A 27,702-nucleotide genomic window follows, 5' to 3' on the forward strand; every position below is an offset into this window, starting at 1 on the left:
GTTTGATCAATGGCAGTGCGCCTTCTCAAATCCCTCCCACAAACAGAGCTGAATAAACAGACACTGAGCGTTTACACAGGCCCTGATAATCCACTAATCCATACAACCTGCTTTCTAACCAGCGCACACACACACACACACACGCACACACACACACACACACACACACACACACACACACACACACACGCTTACACTCATATGCACGCAGGAGTGTATATGGACACTGATACTGTGTACATATCCAGGGACACAGGCAGGCAAGTGTGCACGAAAGCAAGAAACACACGCAGACATTTACATGCACAAATACACACTGTGACTTTTGCCCATTATCCTCTCTGACCTCCTCAAGAGGACATGGTTGATAGTGTTGTCAGGGCTCATAACAGACAGAGGGGTTAATAGGGATTAATGGACTGTACACACACGGTTGCACCGCACGCACACACACACACAGACACACACACACACACACAAAAGCGAGAACAACATTGCAGCGCTGATGAGTTTACAAGCTTTGATGCATCTTTGAAGTGTGTGTGTGTGTGTGTGCGTGCATATGTTAGTGGATTTGATGAATTGAGAGTACATATCATGTAGCTGTCTGCCGCACAGTGTTGGCACAGCTAGATGGGATAATTGAAGCATGAAAAAGCCATATAGAGTTTGTCAAAACTCTTAATAGTCTGAGTTGAGCATCATGGACACCACGGAGCATCGCGCTTAGTGTCATTAGTTCCAATTCTGTGGAGCAGACAGTGATTTTATCACCAGGATAAAAAAGATAAGCACATTTATAATTTTTGTTCAGTTATTTAGACAATTTAATGAGCTGCCCAGCGACAATAAGATGCTATCTGTCTTAGCCATGCTTTTTTGTCACTTAATTTGCTTTATATAGACATGCATTACAGCAACTCACAGCAACTTTAAGGAAGCTCATATATTCGTCAGTATTTGTATACAGGTTGTATATGAATTATTTATTGGACACGTACGAGCTTCGGTTTGTGACTCTCTTTTTTGTTTGTTTTCTGTGGGCTTCTATCAACTTATTTCTTATTCATATTTTGAATTTCCACATAAAAATCCTGAAAATGGTCTAAAATATAAATTATAAAGCAAACAAACAAAGAAACAGCTGTAGGAATGTTTTTATGGTTGGCTGGAGTCTTGGCCAAAACGAGACAAAGTGCAACGGAAAAATCTCGACTTACATGAGGCATGTGACATAAATATCCACTGAATAGACTGAAAATAGAAGAGAGCCTCATGTCTGTGCGGAGACTAAACCTTTCCTCAACTTTATACATGAGACAAACTATTTAATTAATGTTAGGTTGAAGTTTGACTGGCGTTCTTTTAATTACATCATCACAACATTTTTTTCTGCATAGCATTTAAATGTAAAATGATCACGACCAGCTGCTTGTCTCGATGAACTGATCTCTAATGTCAACATAATCTTACTGAATGGATATCATTTACATTTTTTTGCAAATTCAGAAAACTCACATTTTTCACAAAAAACATCAGATTGGTAACAAATGCAGGTACACCAGTACAGTTCTTGTTTAAATTTTTTGGACAATCAAAATGAAAGTTTGTCCTTGAAATTGAAAAACAAAATGTGAGTAACTGCCCTTCAGTCTTTTATAAAAAACGGATCCTATCTCTTCACTTGGGGAAACAATCTCAGTTTAAAGTCTCAATCACTGCAATGTTGTACAAGTTTACTCCAGGATGTGTCGGTACACTGTGACATCACTGCTGGTTCTAGGTACAGATGCAAAAGAAGCAAATAACAGGTGAAAAATGTGCGACCAGAGAGGGCAGCACTGATTTTAAGCCTGTGTTACTAATTAATCAAGGTTACAAGTCACTCACTATGAATTGTTGTGTCATATTTTTTTTTTCTCGTGTGTAATTATGAAAATGTGCATGAACTTGAATATTGGTTTGAGCAGTGGAAGTTGTTATCATCTTTGCTCACGAGACATTTTGTAGAGATCGGTTGCCATCTCAACTTTCTTCCATTACACCTTGACGGATTCTGTCCCTCAATACTCCTCTCTTTAACCGACAGCGTCTACGTCAATTCAACCTGTCCCTCCCTCTCCCTCCTTTCTCAGATACGGTGGACGAAGACGGCGGGCAGTGCATCCGAGAAATTCCAAGAAAAACCCATCTACAACGAGACGCTACGCATCAAGAGCATCCGGAGGGGGCAGGGGGGTCGCTACTACTGCAAGGCCGACAACGGGGTGGGGGTGGCTGCCATCAAGTCCATCCGCGTAGATGTGCAATGTAAGTGGGCAGGAAGAAAGAGGAAAATAACAAAAAAAACTCCTTCCACTTCTCAACCACATCTGACTTTCACTACCGCCGTTCCCACTTTAGAGAAGACCAAGATAGGGAGAGATGGAAAGATTGGAGGAGGAAAGATGAAAGACAGATTGGATGGATGATGAGATTTCAGGTGGGAATGGCTTCCAGGAGTATCTGATGACTTACGGTGGAGATGATGAAAAGCATAGTTGAGGGGATTAGGGGGGAAAGAGGATATATCAAATAGAATTGCTGTATTAGGGAAGGGTATAGATAAGAGGGTGCAACACATTAAATACTAACAAATCAATTTCAATGCCGTTGACGCTCATAGAATGCCATCAGTTCAGAGTATTTATAATTCAGGTGTGGGTTCTCCACCATTGGGGGCAATTAGAGAAAAACAACCTGTTTTATCAGATACTCCTGGAAAGAAGTGAAGTCTGTGGGGTATATCCAGAGTTTTATAAGAGTTAGTCCAGGCAGTACGGGCTCCCTAACCCACTGTTTCTCAACTGACCCATGTCCCCTGTACTCCAAACAAAAGCTTACAACTAAATCAGGTTGTTAAGATTTAGACATTGCTGCTTATTTCTGTCGTGTCCTCGACGCCATTAGTATGTAAATAACCAATTGGCTGATTATGAAGAGATTACATCTCCCTGTCAGACTTTGTTACAGGTCATTTAAAATGTCCCTGTAGTCAAGGGCTCTGTAGTGGCTCCTTTGTTATTGTTTCTGACACAAACATTTACTAAATGATATTATGAGACCTGTTTATCTTGGACACAAGTAATTATCGGCACCAGTAATTTTCCAGAGTGTCACTCCACACTGAAGAGTTTTAACCTGCAACAGTGTCAACATGTCGCACTCTGGTGCTGTGCAGAGACACACGACGTTTTCAGAATCTGTAGCAATCAAATTAAAAGCAGTCCAGTGACATTGGAGGAGGATTAACAAGACAAAATAAATGAAGTGCAAGGATGTTACGCTCTGTAATGCCAGAACTGCTTCATCACTGTTATTTGTGCAGCCGCAGTAATTGATTAAACAGCCTGAATATCTTGGGAGAAGATAGAGTTTGGTGTCCTTGGTCCCTTTTCTATCACCAACATTAAAATTGCTTAGAAAATGTGATCGTTAGGGGTTGAGCGAGTTTCTGAAGTTGCTGCACAAGTTCAGGTTAACAGCATTATCAGGTTTTGTTCCAAAATTAGATGTTGTTTCAACTGACATCATGGTTATTTCATTCATTTTATTATGTAGCCCCATCTCTCTGAGAGTCAGGACAACGTGTTCAGGTTGGATCCTTTATCGTGCAACATATGACGGTTGAGAAGCAGTGTTGTGTTGTAGGGGCCCCGTGCTGCTGCTTGTTTCACTGCCCCACTGTCCCTGTGAGTCAGGGGCCAGGTCATGGCGACAGGTAGATTCACGTGCAACCATTTCCCTCAACACATCAATACCATTGTATTATCCCATTCCCAGCACCCTAAAAATCCTTGTCCCTCCGTGACATCCATTTATAGCCTTGATAGTTCCTTCCTTCATTGATTCAATCATTTTAATGGTCAATTTATAGACTAATAGAAAAAAGGCAGATTTTCCAAGAGCCCTATAACACGAAACATCCATTACTTCTCTTTCATTTGCCAAATTCATCTCTTCTTCTGCTCTGCTTTGTGTACAATACAACACGACAGCCTGCATCAAATCTCACACACACACACACACTCTCTCTCTCTCTCTCTCTCTCTCTCTCTCTCACACACACACACACACACACACACACACACAGTCAAATATAACAAGTTGGGTTTTCTTAACCAAATTATTTAAACTAATATGTTAACTTCAGTTGGTGACTTTAAATAACTTATTGTTAGTCTTTTTTTAATAAATACAATTTTATAGCACTTCTCAAAATACAGTTGCAAAGTTCTTCACAAAAAGCAAAACAACAAATCAAATAGAAGGACGTAAAAAAAGAAACCGTCCAAATCAAATAAAAAAGCTTTCTGTTTAAAGTATTTTTCGAGGAAGCTCAATCAGTCCCGGTACAACATGAAGTTGACAGGAACTCAACAAGCATAAGTTGCACAAACTTGAGTAATGGTACTAACTATGTACATGACTTTGTACAAAATGCATTATTTCATTACGACCACTGAAACCTAGAAACATTTTAGAAGCTAGAAGGGAGCTCAGAGAGCTGCTCATACCTCCGGCAAGCTAATGCTCGTCATGCTAAAGAAAGGAGTTAATAATCCTGAATCTGTCTATTTTTCTGGACATCTCCAAAATTTTATGAGTTCTTCCTTGGGTCATCATGTTCCATCCCTCCCCAAAATGTCATGGAAATCGGGACAGTAGTTTTTGAGTAATCCTGCTGAGAGACAGACAGACGGATGAAAACATAACCTCCTTGGTGGAGGCAACAATGTGAAGAACAGTAAAACTAATGAACATGAACCAAGTGACATCTGTGTAGATTCAGAACACAATTTTAACACATTTCCCCAGAGCATGCGGAGAAAAATCAAGTTCCTATTATCAAATGGAACATGTATGCAGGCACAAAGTAAAGAAAACTCAATATAAGAAGGTGAAATAAAAACTAAAGTTTTGGTTTAAAAGTCAAGATTAAGTTGAATGTACTTTTAAATTTAATTCGGACATTTTTTGCCTTTACATTGCATACACACACAAACACAAACACACACACACATGCTCACCCCATGCTTGTCCCTTTAGGATCCGTCACCTACCCACCACCCTGCCTCAGCCTCTTAATGGGGCTCACCCTCCCTCCCTTCTCCTTCCTCCCCTCTCTCTTCTGATAGTGTTAGTTCTCCCCAGGCGCCAGCACGGCCCCTGCTGAGGAGCTGGTAATTGCGGGGGTCCTGGGTAGTAAACAGGTTGTTTTGTGAGTGCAGTTGTGACAGGGGCTTTGTGAAGCTAACCAGCTCTGATGGCCAATGCTTGTTCAATTCTCCATCCCCCATGCTGCGTTAGACCCAGCGGCGTTCAGCCACGCTTCCCGCGCATGGCGACTTTAGTGCTAGAACGATGTAACAATTAGCCCGGGCTACCTGGGAAGAAAGACAGAGAGAGAGGGGGGGGGGGATGAGAGAAGGATGGGAGAGTGAGGTAAGAGGGGGGGGGGGGGGTCAGGAGGGAGAGAGGACAGAGGGAAAAGGAGGCAGAGAGCCAGCAGCAACCAAGGTCAACTCAGATGAACAACAGGGAGGTAAACTGGAAAAACTACACAATCCTCTTTCTTTAATCGCAAAAAACTAAACTATTTACTATTATGTATATTAATTAACTGATGGGAAAGAAAAATCAATCTGTTTTTTAGGTGCAGAGCCATTAGCCACCAGAACACTATGTGTTAACTTTGGTTGGGATCTATTGTTACTCTATTCACATGATTCACTTTGTTTTATACCAAACCATTCAGTGACCTCCGCACTAAATGGAAGCTAAAGAAAGACAGGGCCACACAAGTTTTCAGTAAATATTGTAAATAAAATAGCAATCAGTGGATATATTGATAATAATAATAATTTAAAAAAAAGTCACACATGTTTGTTTATGTGAATGATAAATTAATATTTGTCACTGTATCTTTTCAGATTAATGACATTTTGTAAATGTCCATTTTGGAATTGGCCTAAAAACATGATTGGACTATGATCCTTCTGCATTTCCTCTGTCATTCATTCAGGTTTTTTTTATTTGTCATTGAAATATGATCCTTTTGGGATTTAAAATAGGAAATTTAAAGTTAAACAACCAAAAACAACAAATATTGTTTTGTCATATGTCATGTGGAGTTAGATTGCTTGACTAAAGGTAAGTCAGCCCCCAATAATTAGCCATACTTGCTTGAAAAGGCAGGTGATGGATTGTGGCAGATTTTTTAATTGAGATAGTTGTGAGTTCCACTAAAAGAAATTTAAAAAAGGAGGGAAAAGGTAGAAAAAAGAGAAGGAGGAATAGGACAGACGGAGGGAGAGGCAGAAAGAAAAAACGTGAGATGGAGAAATGGGACATAGGGAGGAGAGAAGATAGCGGGAGAGGGAGAGATAATAAGGGAGAAGCGCTCATATGGTTTTCAATTTGGATGCATCCAACAGAGCAGTTATTAGACTAGAGGGCAGAACATGCTGTTACCTGCACCGGGTTTTAGATCTCCCTCTTCGTTTCTCTCAATCACACATTTTCTGTTTTCTTCCACATCTCACCACAGCTCTACTTTCTATTCCTTCTTCACCTCTTTATATTCACCTCCTTCCCTCACATTTCCTTTTTTCATGTTGTCCTCTTATCCTTCATGTTTTCCTTTGTTCTGTCTCGCCTCTCTTCCTGCCTCGCTCTCCACCAACCACACAGCACTGCTACTGTGTGTGTGTGTGTGTGTGTGTGTGTGTGTGCGTGTGTGTGTGTGTGTGTGTGTGTGTGTGTGTATGAATCAGCTGGCTTCTTTCTCCTCTCAGCTGTGAGGCTCAACCGAACACAGTAGTGCCTGGCTTTAGGTCATCTGGCAAGCTTTAACTTTCGTACAGTCACATGAATGTAAGCATGCACACACGCGAACACAAATGTCTCCTCTTCACTCATTCACTCACTCCAAACACACACACACACACGCGGAGCTTTTGCAAAATGTACACTGATACATACAGTAATATGGAGACACTTTCAACCATGCACGTATACTCAGATATTTCCAAAAGCACACATACTGACATTTCAAAGTGTGTGTGTGTGTGTGTGTGTGTGTGTGCGTGCGTGTGTGTGTGTGTGTTAGAGTAACAGTAGAATAGAATGAGGAGGAGAGAGAGTGAATGACAGATGGAAAGTGAAGACAGCAGAGAAAATGAGTGGAGAGTTTCAGGATCGGAGCAAAGGCACATCTATTATTCTGCTTTGAATAGCAGGCACATACACAGCAAGTCACCCGTATGTCTCTGTAGCCGACACCCTGTCTCTTCCTCAGTCACTCATTCTTCTCTCTTTTATTCATTTTGCTCCTTCTACCTGCATCCTAATATTTCTTCCATTAGTTTCCCCCCCCCCCCACAGCACACACACATATGGGCCTTTCCTCTCTCTTTTTCTTATTTACTCTATTTTGTTTACATTTTTTATGCTCAGGATCTAGCCTGTGAATCAGTTATTTATTCAGCACATATTTAATTATTATCCACAGATAATAAATCAGTTATTGCAGAAGGATTGATGCTTGCAGGCTTGTTTTCTGTATGTATACTTGCAGGACCTTCAGTTGGCCAATTACAGAAATCATGAACTTAATACACAAGCACTAGTGAAGGTCTCCTCACTGTGAATCTTCCCTCTTCCATCTCCACTGCAAAACACATACATCACACTCCCCATTAACCCACTACCACGTAGACATGAAGCAACTGCCTTTCCCTGTGATATCCCCCAATCACGTGTATCGACCAGTCGACCAGTGACCTTGGCACTCTAACCGCTGAGGCAGTGGGACAGTGAGCAGGCGGGGTTTAACTTTAGTAACTTCTACTGATGGGATGGACTTGGTTCAGAGACCCAACCAATGATTCTTACGCAACGATCAGAAAAAAAATACTTTGTTCATGAAAAAAGAAAATCAGATCAATTTAGAAAAAATTCTCTCTGGATTCATTTCTCTCGTCAGGGCACCACAAGGTAAGTGGAAAAGTGTTACAATGATGTTGGTAATATTCATCCTGATTATATTCATGCTGGTGGCAATGTTGTGCGTGTGAACTGAATATTATGATTTTTTCTGGGTTTAATTTTAGTTGAGTTTGTTTTGCTTTTATTGACATATTTGTCTTTAGGTCGTCACAAAAGAAAACAAACCAAACTTACCAAACATTTACGGGTAGGTTCATCCAAATCACAGAGAAACACTTACAAACCAGTAGTACACTGGCCATGTGAATGTCAAGAGTTTAACGACATCTCGATGAATTCTGCTGCGTTCAGGAGAAACTTCCACTGTGCTCCTCTGAGAAGACATTGTACACTTTTCTTTGGTTTTAAGTAGTTTCAATGGAATTTGAGTTAGATAGTTTTCCAAGATTCCTATCAACTACTACGCTTTAAACATCCACTGAAGTCTGGACATTTTCCAGAAATGTTCCAGAGGAGCTGTGAGAAGGCAAATGTCCAAGTCAGTTGCTCCAGACATTGTCCGGAACATTCAAGTTAGTCCATGTGAGGTTACGGCAGGAACATTCACACCAAGCGAGTCGGCGTGTTGATGACGTTTCTAACATGACAGACACAAACAAAAGATTTAAGAGCTTTTGGCTTTAAGGGCTGAAGCTGGATGTCAATCTTCAGGATTTCAGCAGCGGAATTTATACGTTATATCCTACATCCTGCACGCTGTACCCAGGCACCACCCCTCGTCTGAATGCTTGGGACATTTTTCTGTTGCTGTGAAACACGTCGGACATTCTCCTGCTCATGTCTTAAAGCAGCTTTAGTGTTACAGTCTGTCAAACTGTAAATGTGGGGATATGTCATGACCAAGCCAATGGATATGAATAAATATTAGTCACATATATCTATATATATATATACTGTTTATACGTAGATATATTGTATGAATCTTAATTTTACGTTTCAAAGTAAATAAAATAGAAAGTAAAAAATAGACATCCACTTCAGCAGTTTCCAGCCACATAGACTTTTTTCAAAGAAACTGTCTCTAAGCTGCTGTAGAAAAGTCAATGACAGTATAAGTCAATGGAGTATAAGACTATGAATCTGCAAATGTATACAAGCCCTTTCACAGCTTTGGCAGTTATCACCCTAACTGTCACTGGCTATGGGAGCCAACAGAGGAATGTGTAATCTATTATTCCAGCAGTGCGGCTTTAGAAATGGTCCCAGTGCAGTCATACGAGTGCTCGAGAACAGTTGTTTTTGACACACACAGACACACACATGCATGTATGCAAACATACACAAACACACACACACACACACACACACAAACACACATTTTCACACCCGTAAACAGCCAGCTAGGTGGCATTTAGTCTGTCCCTGTTGGCCAGAATCTTCTGTCACAACATGGGCTCTGTGCTTCAAGGTGACACCAATTCTGGCTGGAGCAGGAGGAATGAGCAGTGGCACTACAATGGAAACCAAACATGCACACACATTCTGGCACAAAGGCAATTAGCTGTGGTTTAGACAGGGCAGAGAAAGGGAGACGTGGCTGCCGGTACTTTAAAGAAAGCTCTGACCTTTCAGTGGGATCGAGGCTGCAGCCACAGGGTGAATCATCGGACCACCACTCTACTCTCTGAGTCACTAAAACTCACAGAAACTTTCTTCCCTTTTTTCATCATCTCTTTCATATCTCTCATCATACATTTCTCCCATCCTAAATTCCTCTGTTTATCATCCTCAATGCTCCTTTCTCTGTGTGTTACTTCTTATTACTCCTGGTTGCTCCTGCAATTTTTATTTCGCTTCTTCATGATTTTCTTTGCCTGTTTGTGTTTTCTACGTTGCTCTGTCTCGTCCCTGTAGGATTTGTTTCTTATACTTTCTTTTGTTGATGTCCTCTCCTGTTCACTTTTTTTTGTTATGCCACTCTCACTAAAGGGATATTCATTGTTTTCATGCTGAACTGTTATTAAAGAGCTGTATTTTGATATATAGTTTAAATGGTTACATTACAAATGTACCAGACCAAGATACCTGGTAATCTATAGCCTGAAGAAAATACAACATGTTCTGTTGATTTTGCTTCACAGTCTGAAGGAATTCCTTTGTAACAGTAGCAGTGAGTATTCAAACAACAACACAACACAACATAACAATAATTTAGGTGTGTCAGTAAACCAACATGGTAACAGTGAGTCCAGACCTTATTGGTTTCACTTTTTTGCCTAATAAAATGTCTGCCATGAAAAGGATGAACTATGATGCATAATAAAATTACAATACATAAAAAACAAGACGTAATCCACAATAAACTATAAAGACACAAGATGACAGTGAAATAAAGTCCAATCCAAAAGAGGAAATCATACAGTGACTCTCTCGCAACTATGTTTGTACGCAGTTGCTTACAATGGTTTATGTAGATTTGATGCTCTGTAAGAACCAGCCTTTGTTTCTCGTCAGTTCATTTATAGTGCTGATACAGTGCTACTCATTTGTTGTTGTTGTTTATTAGAAATTAATTACTAGGGTAGAGCAAAAACACATTCATCTAACAAGTCGTGGGGTCTACTTTGATATATCCTGGGCTATATTAGATTATTATATTAGTGTCTATAGAGAGCAAAAGTAAACTGGATGAATACAAAGTACTGGGGCAAACAATTCTCATTCTCATGGAGAGAACACAGCGCCATGTTCATTTATGGGATAAAGTGCGTATGTAGAATTGTATAGTTAAAGTCACAGTCAAATCCTCATATACATTCCTGTTATTAGCAAGCAGAAAAACACTAATAATAATCCAGCCCAAAGGCAGTCTCATCACTATCTACATCTGTGGAATTGCTGCTTGAGTGATCTGCTGTATATTGATCCCGACCTGAAGCATCCTGAAGCACGGTGTTTGATGTCATGCTTCCAGTAAGTGAAAGGAAACCTTTGGCTTTGTCTGAAAAGCCTTTGCTTGTGAATGTCAGCCCTCCCTCCTGAGATGCTTTTTTTCATTTGATAAGAGGTCTTGGAAGAGACAACAACCTTAAGTATACAAAGCATGGAAATTCAATGTTGCCACATACATCTGCACACGGCGACTAGGAAACATCTGTTTTCTTTAAAAAACGTGCAAGTAAAAACTTTTTCCTAAGAAACTATTTTATAAAAGTAAAAATAAACATTATATTTTATAAACAATAGCATTAAAACTTCACCCTCTCAGGAAGCAACCACTTCATAAATCCGTCATCATAAAGGAATGATTCACCAGTAAATTCAGTGGAGGGAGGTTCAACGTCTACTCTACCTTAATGCAGGGAGAAGTCGTGCTGTGACAGAGTGACAGCGCTCTGACTCACTGAGGAAGGAAGGAAGACAACAAGTGGAGGCTGAATCCTTTAAGTGTGAGAGGAAACAGAATTCTCTTTCTTCAGGGGAAGTGGTGGGAAGCTCTGGTAACACTGCGGAATAACCATGTTAAATAAATTCCACACAAACACCCTCTGGGTCAACTTCATAACAACAACAGGTTACTGTTCACACTGAATTTTGACTGTACATCATTGTACTGTACATCATTTTTATAAATCTATAGATGAACCAACGATGAACGTTATCACTGGAAAAGGTGTGCACTCGGCTCTTTGAGATGTGTCGTCACAGGCAGTTCAATGCTGTTACAGAGAGCTAACTGTTAGCATGAGTTGAGTAGTTATTAGATGTAACTCAAGCGCTGTGAGTGAGTATGAGCCATGTTTTAAGCTGGTTAACGTTCATGTTGTTAGTGTTTTAAGTTGTACATCAGGCTGTATATTCCTGCTTGTGGAAGGATTACAGTGTGGAAGGTTGTATGTATCTGTATGTGTATCACTTTAAGTAATATTGTACTCATCGACAATTACCTTCACCAAGGAGGTTATGTTTTCACCATTTGTGAGCAAAATTACACAAAAACTCCTTGACAGATTTCCAAGAAACTCGGTGGAAGGCTTTGGTATGGGTCAGGAAAGAAGAAAGGAAGGATTTTTTTTCTTCTCTTTCTCTAACATTGCGAGATAGGATGTTTTTTTTCTTTTCTATTTTCGCTGATCCCCGGGAGTAATAAATGTATCTTGATGAAAAAACATCTGGCATATTTATGGAACTGATATTTATTAGTTTATTTCCAGGAAACCACACACACACAATCACCCAAACCGCATGATTCACACTGTTTAAATCTACAATGTGTAATGTGAAAATTAGCCACACGTACGCAGGAGTACATGCAGGAAGTCACACCCATGGACAACAACATTAGGAAGATGTGTTCATTAACAACTCACAGTACAGCGCTCCGGCTTGCATCAGGCGCATTCACACACCACCAAGTCTCATCTTCCTCTTTCCTTCTAATGCTACGACACTCGAATCACTGCTGTGACAGAAGGAGATCCTTCCAGTCAACCATGATAATTTCATAACAGTGTATAATGAATAAGGACGGTGCGTTGGCTCTGTGGTTGGCGCTGTCACCTCACAGCAAGACGGCTGTGGATTTGAACCAAGCTGGAGTTCTCATGTGGACCTCCTCCCACTGACCGTCCATCCACAGACATGTAGGGCAAGTGTACTGGACACTCTGCCTGACTGAGTGTTAGCCACTAAGCAGGATGTGTTTGCATTGTGTTTGAGATTCCTCTGCGATAAATAAAACTTACACAATAAAGCAATTTGATGGAGCTGCCATGAGACAGAAACTGAGTGAGGGGAAAGAGAGGGAGTTTGAATTGCGACCTTAAGATAAGTGTGTGGATATTTGTGTGCATGGATAAATAATTTGTGTCTAAGAGAAGTTGTGTCAGGGTGACCTCCTCCGACAACGGAAGGGCAAACATGTCCCTGTTTTACAGCACATTTCACAGTTCATTCAGATAGTCCTTTCATCGTGTCGGTACGTGAAGGTTGCTGTTTTATGCTTTTTTTTCACTTGGCAAGTTTAATTCAAAAAGAGGTTTGTTGTTCTCCATTCAATTGGTTATTAAACTGTGGATGTATTTCAGCCTGTAAATCCTCAATGCAACGCGTGGCAAAAGATTGGGCCATAATATTCATAATCCCACAAACATCATTCATTTACAATAGAACAAAGACTGAAGTGCACAGTTGTATGGGAAACGAAAAAAAGGAGATAAGAAATACCAAAGACATGACCTTGTTTTCTTCAGTGGTAGCTTGATGAATCCTGTAGGTTACATAAAGTACAAAAATCCCGACCTTCAACTCTATTTTACATGTTTATTTTTTACATCTGCTTTCAAATTAAAGTAGTTCCCACAGTTGAATAAGCCGACTGAACATCCACAATGTGAATCTCACATTGTGAGTCGTCAGTAGATATCTGGGGCAGTCAGAACCAAAGGCTACATGCTTGAACGTAAAAAATGTTTTGGAATCTAAGCAAAATATGGCACTGCTGTACAGTAGCTCAGTAAGTCTAGTGAAGGGTCTGTTTCCCACTGGGCCTACCTGCCCAAAACACTCACTAACAATCAAACCATCTACCAAATTGCATATCATACAATGAAGATATGTTGAGTATGTTGTTGCTGCTTGTAATAATTTATTTTACGAAAACATTGAATGCTACAATACCTAAGGTGCATTAATAGTTTATGTATCATTGTATCTAAGATGTTGATTTGAAATTGATTCATATGAAGAGCCTTTTTTGACTTTACAGATCAAATAGATTTGTTTTGCTAACACCCTCATGTTGGTGCAATTGCATGATGGGTTTGAGTGAGAAAAAAAGGCATGTTTTTTTTTTTTTCCATTGATTCAGAACAGAAAAATCCTGAGCACATCTTTTAAGTGACAGGAGCCTTGGAGAAATGAAAGAGGGCCAAACGTTATGGTCTTTTTCCTTTCAAAGTGGAACTCTCAATCTCACCAGCAGCAACAATTTAAAAACTCAGTCGAGTGGATCCCTCCACCAAGGCCCAACAGTCCCCGTATGACATTTCAAATCACCAGATGTGGACTTTTATTTGGACACAAAACTGTGCACACTCATCGATAATAGTCTCCTAAATATGTCTGATCTGATTCATCAAGATCCATGAATTATTATCTGAGACGAAAATGTTGAAAAACACCCAATCTTCCAATGTTAAAGTAAGTGAAAAAAAAAAAGTATCTTACATCCACCCCCTGATCCAGGTCCACACCAACATTTTATAGTTTTTTATCCTGACCCATTTAGCATCCCAACACTAAATTTCATGGTAACCCGTCCAGTAGTTTTTGTGTAATCCTGCTGACTAACAAACAAACAAATAAACACAGATGAAAACACAACCTCCTTAGTGGAGGTAATAAACAATTAAAAAACATTTTGGGGGCCTCACTCAACAAAAAGCAAGAACTGTGTCTAGCTTTGAGGAAGGGGCTGGTGTGATATGTAAATATTGTTAAAGCACACAATGTTTGGCTGTGTGTAAAATATTAACTGATCCTTTAAAATACATCCATGCCCACCACACTCCCTTTGTACATTACATTACATTTAACTGACGCTTTTATCCAAAGCGACTTACAATAAGTGCATTCAAACATGAGGGTACAAACCCAGAAAAGTAAGAATCAAGTAAATACAATTTAAAACATTTTTAAATATTTGTATTTTAAATAATATGGTATCCTGCTGCAGCTGTGTACTGTGTTAAAGAATCACAAGAAAGCTTAGTTATTCAAGCCATGATATAAGCTCTGAGCAATCAAACACAAGCACAAAAAAATTGCTTTTCAAATTGCTCACAATTATTCGAAGCCTGTTGGAAACGGAAAGGTCAGTGTCAAAATTGTTCCCCTGCACTTTGAGGTTCATGGCTCAGCATGGATTATTTTTTTTGTTGTGTGTTACATTTGGAAAGCATTACTGTGTCGGTGCTCTCGGTTAGAAAAGATTGCCTTGATGCTACATTGAGTGTTTGGTGTTGATAATGTGCAAACAGCTCCAGGCTTCTCTCAACAGGACACTGTTGTTTTTTGGCCAGATGCTGCAGAGTCACAGGATGATGTGAATGTACATCACCACAAATATACCACCCAGGCTAAATGTTGTCCCTTTTTTTAAGTCCTATAATACATCTGGCAAATGTTCCTGATATAATTTACCATACTGTAGAAAAGGGGCAAAGCAGTGGTGTAGTGGGGGTGTAAACCTGCGAGGGAATTACACAGATACTTCAGAAGCACCGTAGTTGACTGAATATTGAATGTTGCCACATTATGTTGTTCATGTCTCCTCTTTTATCTTCCAAAAAGAAACTCATTATCGTTGTACATTACACAGCCCCTGAGGTTTTTATGTTTCCTCACATTGTGTGTTGTGTTACTTCAAACTAGTTTTGTGCTACCTCCCAATACTTCTCTTCAATTCCTTCTGAGCCATATGTAGTAGAGTGTGGCTCGGCCGCATGTTTCTGTCTGAACCTGTCTGAGCCCGTTAATGTAAGCTGCACTGAGTTTGTGTTACCCTGTCCCTGATACTCATTTTCCCTGATTACAGATCAGCCCAGCCAATGTGACCGACCCGAAACAGAGTATCATTTCAAAATTTTGTTCAGAACCTGAGCCGTCCTGTCTGGTCTGACAGCTGCCGCTGGGCTTGGGTGTCCACGTTCTTATATGTAGCCCATTTCCCATGACTTTCTCCCAAGGGAACCCTCAAGTATGGATCAGTTTATTGATTTCACTGACGTATGCTGATAAAGCACTATACTGCTCATTAGGTATGGTTAATTAGTTAGTGAAAGTAAACCTAAGCAAATTCTTAGATCAAGGAAGGAGGAACTGTTTACAGCGATCTACAGGATGCTATTAGATTCATGCAGTTCCTGTACTCAGGACAACTGCACGGATACAGATGACTGCACACTTGTGTGAGATAATAAAAAGACAACGTTGCATGATGGGGGGAAGGAAACTACTCCAAGAGAATGCAAAACATATTGCAAGGGAAAAATCTTGCCATGATCCTATGAGGGCTCCAAAGTACATGAACTTAACTTGACCCCGAATATCAAATAACAAAAAGAGTTGATGTTGCAACATCAGTGTGAGAACTTTGCTGTGCTTTCACTCAATATTAACTGAATATGCACATTAACAGGCAAGGCCTATCAGTCATATTCTTTGCTCTCTGTGTGCATAAAAGATTCTCATTACCACTATCACACCTCCAGTCAAATATGGAAATGAAATTTCACGATATGAAGTAAGAAATAGACCTGCACCACGAGGAGCTAACCTGGCAAACTCTGAGTTCTCCCTTGATCTCTGCGAGGAGGAGAATGTGATGATTATCAGCTCCACTGCTGCCAGATGATCATCGTATCACTGTCAGATCCACTTCAGAGCTAATCTGATGGAACACGAAGGAGGGTTTTATTAACAATCACAAATATTCACACAGTGTCTTTCAGGCAAATCTGTTTATGTGCATTAGTGTGTCTGTGTGTGTGCGTGAGTTTGTCTATCTGTATTTCAGAGGAAAATGAATTTGTGCAGCACGTGTGTGTACAGTGTGTTGAGCTATATGCTCAGTGTGTATGCTGAGCAGAAGGCAGGACTATTGTCACAGGAAAATAATGCATCTCTCTTTCTATCAAATCAAATTTAGTCCCACGTGCGTCGTATTTTATTACTGAACAGACAAAAGATGTTCCATAGATATGGGCAGGCAGAGAGATATGAAAAGGTGAATTAGCTATTGTGCCGTTCCTCATGAATACATATTTTTGATTAAGTTCATCTTTCGGATATTTAAACTCCTTTTGGATAAAAGCGAATGGAGAGAGATTTTGTTCCCCTGCAGCATTCAGCCTCCAGGTCTCTGCTTCATAAGTTAGCAAATAATTTAGTTTTTTTTAGTCTCATGTGTTTGTGTGGTCTTGCCCCAGTTTACCTGTGAGCAAATGGAAATATTCTTGCTTGTTTGCTTTATTGATTACTTCATCATGAGTCACACCACATGTATTAGCCAGTAATTTCTGCATTTTCACTGTTATCATTCTACAAATGTGGACAGAGGAATTAATCAAGATGTTTTGGTCCCTATCTTCCTGTGCTGATGCTTATGTTAACCTAAATATTCCATATGTATAGTATGTATAACTTCATTAGGTTTTGGTATTTTTCCAGATGAGAAATGTACCAATTTAGTTTTTGAATTTTATATAATTTGGTTGGAAGTTTGAGGACCCACTTCCTGAAGAAGTGTCATTATAGACTGTATATAAGGGTGAAGGGATGGACAACATGACTCCTCTAAAAAGTGAAGCCAAAGCATGGACCAAACAAAAAAGTCAAATTACACTTAAAATATTTTTTTCCCCAAAGATGGTTTCTTTCATTTTAGACAGTTCTTAAGTTTGACAGCTGAGACTGACTTGTGACAGGTTGAGCGTGTGTGTGTGAGATTCTTTGACCATCCTCACATTTCACATTACATCTGTTCACCATGAGGAGAATAGAGCTCATTCCACACATACTCACTTCTCTCTCCAAGCAGTGCCAAGGTCAGGTTATAGATAAAGGGCCAACTAGCAGCACATTGTAGTGTCTGCGTTGAAGGACTTTTTAACCCAATTCAGATGCCCCAGAGAGAGGCACCAACTCCAATTCTTTTCCTATTTCACCAGTGGCAAGACGTAAGGACACAATGTGATCTAGGAATGCATACTTTAGGCTTAACTATCCAATAGGATGCAAACACCTACATGTATTATGGAGAGTGACAGCGATTCTAGCCAATTCATGGATGTGCTGTTGGAATGGGTGACGCAAGTAGAGGGAGATATATGGGGAGGCTGTGGGAGACATCTTCAGACTTGGGCTGACAATTGCTCATGTTACTCTGTTACAAGATGGCAGCTTTCATAACGGGATATTTTGGCTACATCTCAGGACAGTGGGAGGAAGTGGAGACATGTCGTCCACCTTTTTATACAGTCGATGATGTGATGAAAACAACTCTAACAGATATAAACAGCTATATAGGATACACCTTATTTCTCTTGAGCTACGTTATCAGGGTCTTGATACGTTTTAAAGTTACAAGTGTAAATATTTACTTAACCCTAACCCAAATTATTGTCCAGTTATGAATGAAAGTTTAACTCAAGAGTAATAATTAGACAGAGCTAAGATGTATAACTGTCGGACTTGAACTTCAACATCACCACAGCCTGTTGAACAGTGGTTTTACAGAGTGGAGGCTTCTCCTTCATAAAGAATCTTTGGCAGAGTACAGACACCGGCTGAATAATATTCGCTTGAACCAGACAGCAGCCAGGTTTAATGCTGACAGCAGGTTCTCACCTGTTAATATGACCTGCCGCCAGCAACGTTTGGGAAATGATGACGGCGACAGTCAGCAACGTCTAAAACTGAGAAGCTGCTGAGAGTTTCGAGTTTTAATAAGAAAGAAAAGCAGAGAGAGATAAGAGATTTGTGTGCACTGAAAATGGAAACTTCAGAGTCAGTCCCACCACTGCTCCTGAATCATATTTCACATTCACACACTCTAATTTTGTATTTGGACATGCAGCAGGTCTAATGGAGAGCAATGCTGTAACAAAAACAAGCTGAGCTGGACAAGACAGCAGAGACTATTGAAATGGGATGTTTCTATTATTTTACCAATCCCTTTTATATCAGAAATGATGATGATGAACTATCAGTCTGGGAGGTTGAAGTCTGCGCAATTAGATTATATACTGAATAGAAAGGGGGAGAAGGTAGATAAAACACATTAAAAACATTGTTTGGAAACGACAGTAATATAAAGTAGGTGTGATTTGTGGTAAAAGGACTAAAAGATGCGGATACACAGTTATTGTCCTTTAATAGACCAGCTGTCCGATGGCATCTGTGCAATGGTTACACATTCTTCTCTTCACCAGCTGCGTCAGATTCCTCTCTGTTCTGTTGTGTCTGGATGAGACGCTGAAGATAAATCTTTTTAATGAGAGCATTCTTTAAATTTCACAACATAGAGAAAATCCATTCTTCACCTGAGAATATCACAGAACTAACACAGAAAATGATCACCTCGTGACATGGGCAATGTCAACAGGCCCTATGTCCTAATACCTAAATGCTTCCATGGTATTGGATTGAATATAGTAAATATATCTATTTCACCAATCAACATTTCTCACATATGTTTTAAATAACAGAGAAATAAAAATGTGCTAATGTAAATGGAGAACGTGAATGGTATGAATACAGTTAATGTGACAGAGAGGTGTCATCCCTCTGAGACTTGGAAGTTCCTCTCCGTACTGACCTACAGTTAAACAACCTCTAAGTGTAAGACCTGTCTCTAATGGAAAGGGGCTGTCATGGCGCTGGGGAGGTGGGGCAAAAGGAAAAAAAACTGGGACATGACTGATGCAGCAACACAGGAAATGGTTCTCTGTGTCCAGGAGAAAATGAATGATCCTGCATATATTGTACTTTTAGTAGAAATGTGTTCCTGTGTTCCTGTGTTCACTTCTACCATCCATCAGTACATTATTGTTTTTCATTTTCATGAAATGAGGCATTTTCCTATCATGTTCTGGTATTAAAACAAACACCAATTTGTCTGATGGAAGCGATATAATTACAGGTCATAATTTTAATCTTTCCAACGCACTAATATTTCCTGCATAAATGTGGTTAACATAAAGTGTGGTACTCACATTAAGCTATGCTTACAAATTACCCTGATTTGCATAATGGGGCTGCTAAAGGTCAAACCTTTAAAGGTATCCGGGCGATTTTAAACCTTATTTTCATGGAGGCTATGCTCGTCATTCAGAACAGACTCAACCCACTGCAACTGCAACACACTCTTGTTAGTGAACATCTTGTTATGATTTCTTATATATTTTTATCTCAGATAATTTTGTGCTTCACTTGCTGAGATGTGGATTTGTGCATTGCTCTGTGTTTGGTGTCCTTACATTCACCCATCTGGAACATCTGGAATATCTACCTGCACCCGTGGCTGAGTCCCTTCGACACGTGTCACAGTGCTGTTGCTTTGGAACCATTACGTAGTACATTATGCAAGAATGATGTTCTCCCTCCTGCTTGTGCCCTGTCCTTTCTGTTGTAAGAGGTCATTTGGTTTCCCTGGAGGACTATTCAGCTGGGACAATTATAAAGCAATAATTCACATAGGGCTTAAGGAAGGAAGTAGCACGGGGTGGCATGTCCGGATAGTGGCCACCGCACCATGTTACTGGCATTTCTGACACCGTGGATGGTTACACTCTGTAACGTTTGTGATTGTGTGGGTTGTCTTGGTGTTGGAGGGGATTAATTGCTCAGTTAATCTTTTAGGATACCTCCGACTTGAGAGGTACGCTCAAACAAACAAAGCTGAGGAGTGTGAGAGATTTCAATATTGACAGGCAGTGCTCTAAGATGCCTTTTATTGTAACCACAGCCGAGTATGTCTTCCGTGTATTGAGCTGTATTGATTCACCTCCGACAGACTGGGTGCAAACAGCTTGAAAAACGGCCTGTGACAGTCAGGTAGTCACTGTTGTAATTAGCTTGGTGCCATTTCCTCAGTTAAGTGTGTGATATAATGCATTAACAGTAACACTAGCTGCCATTGTGGATATTAAGGTGTATAATTTGCATAAGCTTCGAGGTGAAAGTGTCAACGTAACAGTGTTTGACAAAAAATAGATTTTGCCAGTTTGTGTCAAAAAAATTGAGGCCTTTGCTGCTTTAAGAAAAAAGTGTTTTGAAATGACTCGATTTAGTTTAATGACATTGATCAAGTTTTCCTATCGTTACATCTGGCTTTGTTTTGGTATTTCCTGTTTAATTGGCTGATTGAGAAGCGGCTGAAGTGAAATAGTCAGGTCCTTTGTTCAGGTTTCTTTCTTAAAGATCACGTTAAACTTGAAATAAACGAACTGCTCAAATTGAACTCAGGGCATGTGGGGTACAACACGTACATTACCAGTGCACAGCAGCAGCACCTTCGACGCAATCTCTACACCCATCGACTATCGTCAAATTACCCTTTGGGGGCAACGGCCAATATTTTGAGAAACCTCTATGACCAGATTTTTTTCACAACTAGTGAGTTTATTTTCCATTTTCATTTTAAAGCCACTATAACTACAATTTCTTTAGTCTCTGTTACTCTCCACACAGAAAACAAAAAAAACCTTAAACCAGAAGGCTTTCAACGGAAAATCTTGTCCCTTGCCTACAGATTGTGATATTCTCTTGCTGAATATGTTTTTACATATGAGATTACCTTCGGAGTGCATGGTATATGGTTTTCATACAATATTTAATCTATTCGTATAGTTAATCTCTGCCCTGGTTTTATGTCCATTATTATCTTCTGTGTTTGAGCCAGCTGTAGAATTATAATTGCCCTCCAGGGACAAATAAAGTTGTTTAGAATTTAATTTGAATTGTAATATAAAATGCAGGTCATCCAGGATCAACACCTACTCCTTAAGGCCCAATCCCATTTCACCCCTTCTCCCTGCGCCTTAGCCCTTTCCCTCCGTTTAACGTGTAGGGTGAGGCTGTCCCGATACTTGTTGATACTTATCTTAGTTTAATATCGTTTCAATGAATTATGGTCATTTTTTTCACAACAACCTTAAAAAAATTAGTTAGCATGATAATCCCGTATTTTCACATAATTTCATTGCATCCCCCCCTTTTTGAAAAAACATGATGCACTCGATTCATCCAGCGTATAGCAACGATGTTACTGAACTTAACTGCTCTAATAACAACGCATCCTGGCAGGGTTTCCTACAGACCACTGCTAGCAGCCTAAAGCTGTGGGCTTTTGATTCATACGTGAAATAATGCTGAGCATCCAAGCCTTTTAATTTCCATTGGATAAATGGCAAATGTCATTGATTCATCTGCATTAGCCTAGATGTTATTAGGATATTATAGGTTTACCACTTTAGTAGCTGCAAGCAATAGCATTGGTTCATTTAAGATCTAAACAATGTTAATGTTATTAAGTAGGACTTTAGACATGTCAAACTCTACTGTCTTTAGAGTGACATATGGGAGCACATGTCAAACTCTGCATAGCCTGCTTAGTTCTGTGTGTAAGTAAAAAAAGGATTCAGGGGTCGGTGTTGTGCATTCAAAGAAGAGTTGTGTTTCACTTGTTCCGCCCTTGTAACCTTGAATGATTCTACTGTAGTGTATGCTCACCTTGGCTTGCACATTTGGTACGACTTAGTACTTTGTAATTATTTTGTACATGAATGCTTAATTAATTAGTATGCCAGTTGTGCAGCTATGTCAAAAACGGCTCCCCTCTAAAACCAATCCTATTTTGCATGTGACTGGTGCATCTAAGTCGCTACTCTTTCAAGGAGTTATGTCTGAGAATTTTCTTGAGTTTGTTGTCTAAACACAGGGATGTGAAATGTCTTATTTTATGGCACCGCTGCATACTGTATATTTGTGTTTTGGTCACATGGCCTGGGCCAGTGGACCTACACTACCAGTAGAGGGGCTTATTCCTCGTTTTATTCGGTTTTAGGCAATGGCTCTGATGGCAAACGTGCAATCCCCCAAATGCTGTGACAGACACCCTGGATCCTCAGAATGTTACGCCCATAGCGTTTTCCAAACAAGCAATGCAGTGTCACTGAAGCAAGCATTTATAAAGTGAGTCCGCTGCAATGACTAATGTAGCTGCGAATTTAGCCTATAGCAGCTATAGAACAAACACAGTCAGCATATCTCAGCATTAAATGGGTCATTTTAACAGCCTTATCAATGGTCCCCACTCGGTGGGACTCGAAGTTCCAGAGTTTGCTTGAAAATCAGCTGTATTTGTCAAGACAGATGGACGAGCAGATGGATGTGATGAGCACAAACCACAATTAGCCTTCCATTACTTCCCTGACATATGCTTAATATGACATGTTACAATTACACTGTCATAATAGAGCCTCATTTATACAAATTTCCTACACCATCTATTTGTGTCACATTGCTTTGACAAAGCAAATTTGAACAGATCTCAATTTTAAATGTTGGTTATATTGCTCAAACTGTACAGTTATTTTTTCCTTAATTACCTGAAACCATTTTTTTAGGTTCGAATGAGCTACATCGGAAGTAGCTCCTCTTCATGTTGCACCATCCCGACATGTTACCTGAGTAGCCTACAATGAACAAACCAAACAAACTGTCTCCACAAAGAGCCGTACATGTTTTTTACATTACCTATAGATTCCCCAACATGCTGAGGGGGGTGAGGGAAGCAGGTATTCAGCTGATTGCAATCTGCATCCTCACCACTAGATGTTTGTAAATCGTAGAAAACAGTCCTTTAAATGATCCTCGCGTCATAATAAGCTAGTTTCATTTTAAACCGTGGCAGAAAACCAGGACATGTGTCACATATCACATCAACCCATTAACACCTAAGGTGCAGAATAAAATGCTTAAATATTTAGCATTCATTTCAAATCATTCATTGTAAATATAGCCTCTTTTTTTAACTTCATAATAAAAAAATACAATTAAACTGGCAAAATCGCAGTGTTCGCCACTTCATCCTCCTCTTAGTCAAACATGTCTCTCACCGACTGAGCCTCTGTCACTGGGTCAGCAGGAACATTATCTGGGTCTGAATCTTCTTATGCTATTTTCATCATTATTTTCAACAGTAAAAAACTGCTGTAAACTTCTTCAATATCGCTCATCTTGCTTAGATCATCATCCATTGTCTGAAATGATAGTTAAAACCTTTTTTCCTGACTTAGAGCACTAACAAACTACATTTTCCATCACCTTACCCATCAGTGTTTCTGCGAAGCACAATATATTTTTTCACTTGTAAAAAACGACGCACATGTCTCATCTGGCTTTAAAGGGAGAGGCATGTAGACGTCGCTCAAGTTTAGCATTAAGATGAATCTGCACCCGATGTAGAAAGGGGCACCAGCTCACATCGGAGCAAATTTATAGAATTTAATTAATAATCAGTCTCAAATCATAAAGTCATAAATTCTTGATTCAATGGATCTCTGTTCTCCACTTCAAAAGAATACACAATGCAACAATAGATACAAAAATATAAGATGTATTGTTATTCATGAGGAAGGGACAATTAACAAGGAGGATGAAGAAGATCTAAGGTAAATTTAGAGATTGTAATTCTGGTAACGACATCAACCCAGTCATTAATAGCAGAGTGGAATAATTGGACCGAGCCCAGTTGAACGAGTGCTGCTGTGCTGTGGACTTTCTCGGACCGTGGTTCTGAGGCCAGTAACCTCACGTCGGGTCCAGCATGGACAGCATCAGTTGTTCAGCAGGGGGTTCTGCCAGTGGTCTCTTCTCAGGCACTGTCTGGTGCAGACATGGTGTCAGCGTATTTCTGACAGCCGCTGATGATTGACTTTGTTATAAAAATTGGCGTTGGTTTTACGACAGGAAATCTCCATAAATATTTCAACAAAGTCTTAATGAGGTAATTTTTAATGATTAAAAAAAATAGTATTTAGTGAGTATTAGCTGACTGTTGATTTGGCTTAAAGGAAAAGGAAATATCGTGAAGGGAAGTTACTTAAACGGGCATAATAGAAAGTAATTCTGTAGGTAAATTGGAACAATGTGACAGTTAAGAGAAAATAGGCTATATTAATTAATTATGAGAAATGGGTAAGATGTGAAGTACAAGTGCAAAATAAAGAAGAGTAAGAAGTGTAAGACAAAGGAAGTGAAGTACTCAAGATAGTGAGTCTTTTTTGTGACTGTGATCTTCTCTTTTTGAGGAGAAGTACAGTTTTTGCAGATCTAAAGGACGAGGTTGCATATTCTATCTCCACCACGACACAATAAACATTCACTGTATGGAAAACCACAGGACAAAACAATGTAAGGCCGAAAGTGAATAACACAAATATATATTATCTGTAGGTAATCACTGAACAATCAGTATAAAACAACATTAGAAGTTATTTTGATGACAGTATAATGCACTATTATATACTTTTCTTTTGATAAAAGGTCAGTTTAGGTACATTATCATAATAACCTTAATCACACTCAGCTATATTTCATACTGTAAAAGAAACCATCTCTATAGAGGCTTCCCTTTAGTCCAAAGCACTATTTTATATATTTCCCCCATCGTCTTGTTACTGACTTTAAAATCTCCTTTGTGCAGCTTGTTACAAGTGGATCAACACTTATGACATACTCCATTTTTCCAGGGGACTACAGTCTACAGTTAGAACAGAGCATACAGAGCACAGTGTATGGGTGACCTACTGTAGCACATGTGGGTGTACATGTCTGTTAACATCCCTCCATGAATGTGTAGGATTATGAGGTTTTGATAGAATGGGTTTATGCGACGTTATGTATGCATGCATGCACAGACAACACCATGTGTGCTTCTCACCCTACAGTTTCCTCACCCCCACGGTTTCCCGGTGAGTGTGGTGAGTCACTGATCACATGTGACATGGGTGTCCATGACAGTTTGGGGTCGCCCGTGTGCCCGCCCCCTCCGCGCCGAGGTACTACATCTCAGTTAACTCCTTTAAGAGCAGGGCTTTTTCACGGCTTTGTTAAACATAAAGTGTGTTTGACAATGACAAGCTTACAGCGTGGAAGAGAGGGTAGAGGAAGGTGAGAGGTAAAACAGTGAGGAGGGAAGGCGGAAAGGGAGAGTGGGACGAGGAGGGAGCAAGGCAGGTGTAGAGAGGAAGAGAAGGAAGAGAAGGAAGAGATGGAGTAAAAAGGAAAGGATATTAGTACCACAGCTACAGTGGTAAACCCAACAAAAAAAGAAAATCAGCAAAACGGTAATAGAGACTCTCTAAAGAATCGTATGAGCCATTGTGATGTTGCAACAATCACACCGTAGCTTTAGACATTAAAATTGGCCAGGAGAAATGTGGGTTTTCTCTTTTTTTACGGCAGTGTGCCAGTTTCTCATACATAGTCAAGTAAGGTAAGGCTTTTATATCAATCTGCTGGGCGGAGACAAGATAAGAAAACTGTTTTGCTGATCAAAAGGCCTGACTGTCAGACTTGTATAGAGTGACGTGAAGAGAGTGGTAGAAGGGTAGAAGACTATATGGGGGCGACGAATCCTCACAGACAGAAGAAGCCAAGTGTTAATGTATTTGACAAAGAAAAAAAAGACATTCTTCATATAAAAAATATATATATTCTTTTCCTTTTATTTGCCAGATAAATTATCTTTGCTGAACTGAGTCACCCCCAAATGATGGAAGCATTTAGTAGCAAAACCACCCAAGGGAACATAGTGGGTCCATACTTACACCCACACACGTACACACTTAGGTATACGATGGGATGAAGCACGGTGTGGTTATAAGCTGCAGACCATAAAGAGATAAGACCACTCCACTGGTCCCCATCGTTTCGCTTCATCTGAAATGTATTTTTCTTCCACCTTTGTTTTTCTGTCCCTTGTTTATTAACTCTCTTTTCTATAAGGGTAATACAATGCAGCCTAGGCTTGAAATGATCTTGACCTTACCACCGGCTGTTGCAGCACATACTGACTGTTCTCAGGGAAAATAGCCATTACGCTGTATTGAAGGATAAATCAAGTGCTGGGTTTCCGATGGTGCGGACAACACAAGAGAGATGGCAGGGAGAGAGAGAGAGAGGCGTCATAAAAGACTTTGATTTGCAAGATTTGTAAGAGTAGACACGTTTTACTTCGTAATGTACAATTCAAGGATCTATCGTAGAGCATGTAGTGTTGTTATTGCATCATGCATTTGTTAATCTGAAGGAATCATTTAGTTTTTATTTGCTGAGTACAGAATGAAAATATGTTGGTGGTGCAGAAATTCTGTAATTTGACAACTTGAAGTGCAATAATACAAATACCGATTTTTTTAAACCTCTGTATAAATCCAGTGAAAGTACAGATTAAAGGATAACTATTAAATGATATTACTTTTGTTTTCCTACAGCATCATTTATCTGCTTATGACACTGTACCAGTGATCTTTGTTAGGAGGCATTAAGAAGAGTCATTTTCGTTTAATTTACCTCCCCCGTGATTATAGTGACCTTATGGTCTGCTGATGGCCGTCTATAAACCCAATTCAAATGTGATAAAACGGTATAACCATGACGTGGCAGTAATTAAGACGTCCGGCTGTCTTTGCAATAAACTCCTGTCGATATATGTCGCTGATCAGATTTCAGCGAGTCCCCTTTCACTCAGCTGTCATTAATTTCCGGTATCCATGGCCCCTTTGGGCCGATTATTGACGATGTGCCGGAATGAGATGAGGGTAAAATACGTTCTGACTTCAGCACATGCAAGGTTTAAACAAGTTTTTTTACATACATTATGTTTGTTTAAAACTGCAGCAGATCCATTTCTGCTTTAGCTTATTTATTAATGATAAATTCTACACACCCACTCCCTTGTTTAGCTACGTGTGAGAGGATCTTCTGTTTGACACTCAAACTGACTCAAATGTGAGACTATAAACTAAACATCTGACAGTGAACCTTTTATTTAATTCACTCTAATATTTCTTACCGCCCTTGCGGGTAGGATGGCTGTTCAAATTAGCCAGCTCTGCCACAGAGAGCCTGCTGGGTGGCATC

The 27,702-nt window shown here is 39.8% G+C and overlaps 1 protein-coding gene across 2 annotated transcripts in view; it reads left to right on the plus strand.

Annotated features, from left to right (window-relative positions):
* Positions 1-27,702, plus strand: part of LOC117759009 (MAM domain-containing glycosylphosphatidylinositol anchor protein 1) — a 172,980-nt gene that overhangs the window by 64,680 nt on the left and 80,598 nt on the right. For both annotated transcript variants that reach the window (XM_034580995.1, XM_034581004.1), the window contains exon 4: positions 2,136-2,310. In XM_034580995.1, the coding sequence (XP_034436886.1) occupies positions 2,136-2,310 (175 nt within the window). The remainder of the gene's footprint in view (positions 1-2,135; positions 2,311-27,702) is intronic.

The sequence above is a fragment of the Hippoglossus hippoglossus genome, chromosome 3, assembly GCF_009819705.1.
Source record: "Hippoglossus hippoglossus isolate fHipHip1 chromosome 3, fHipHip1.pri, whole genome shotgun sequence".
Lineage (NCBI taxonomy): Eukaryota > Metazoa > Chordata > Actinopteri > Pleuronectiformes > Pleuronectidae > Hippoglossus > Hippoglossus hippoglossus.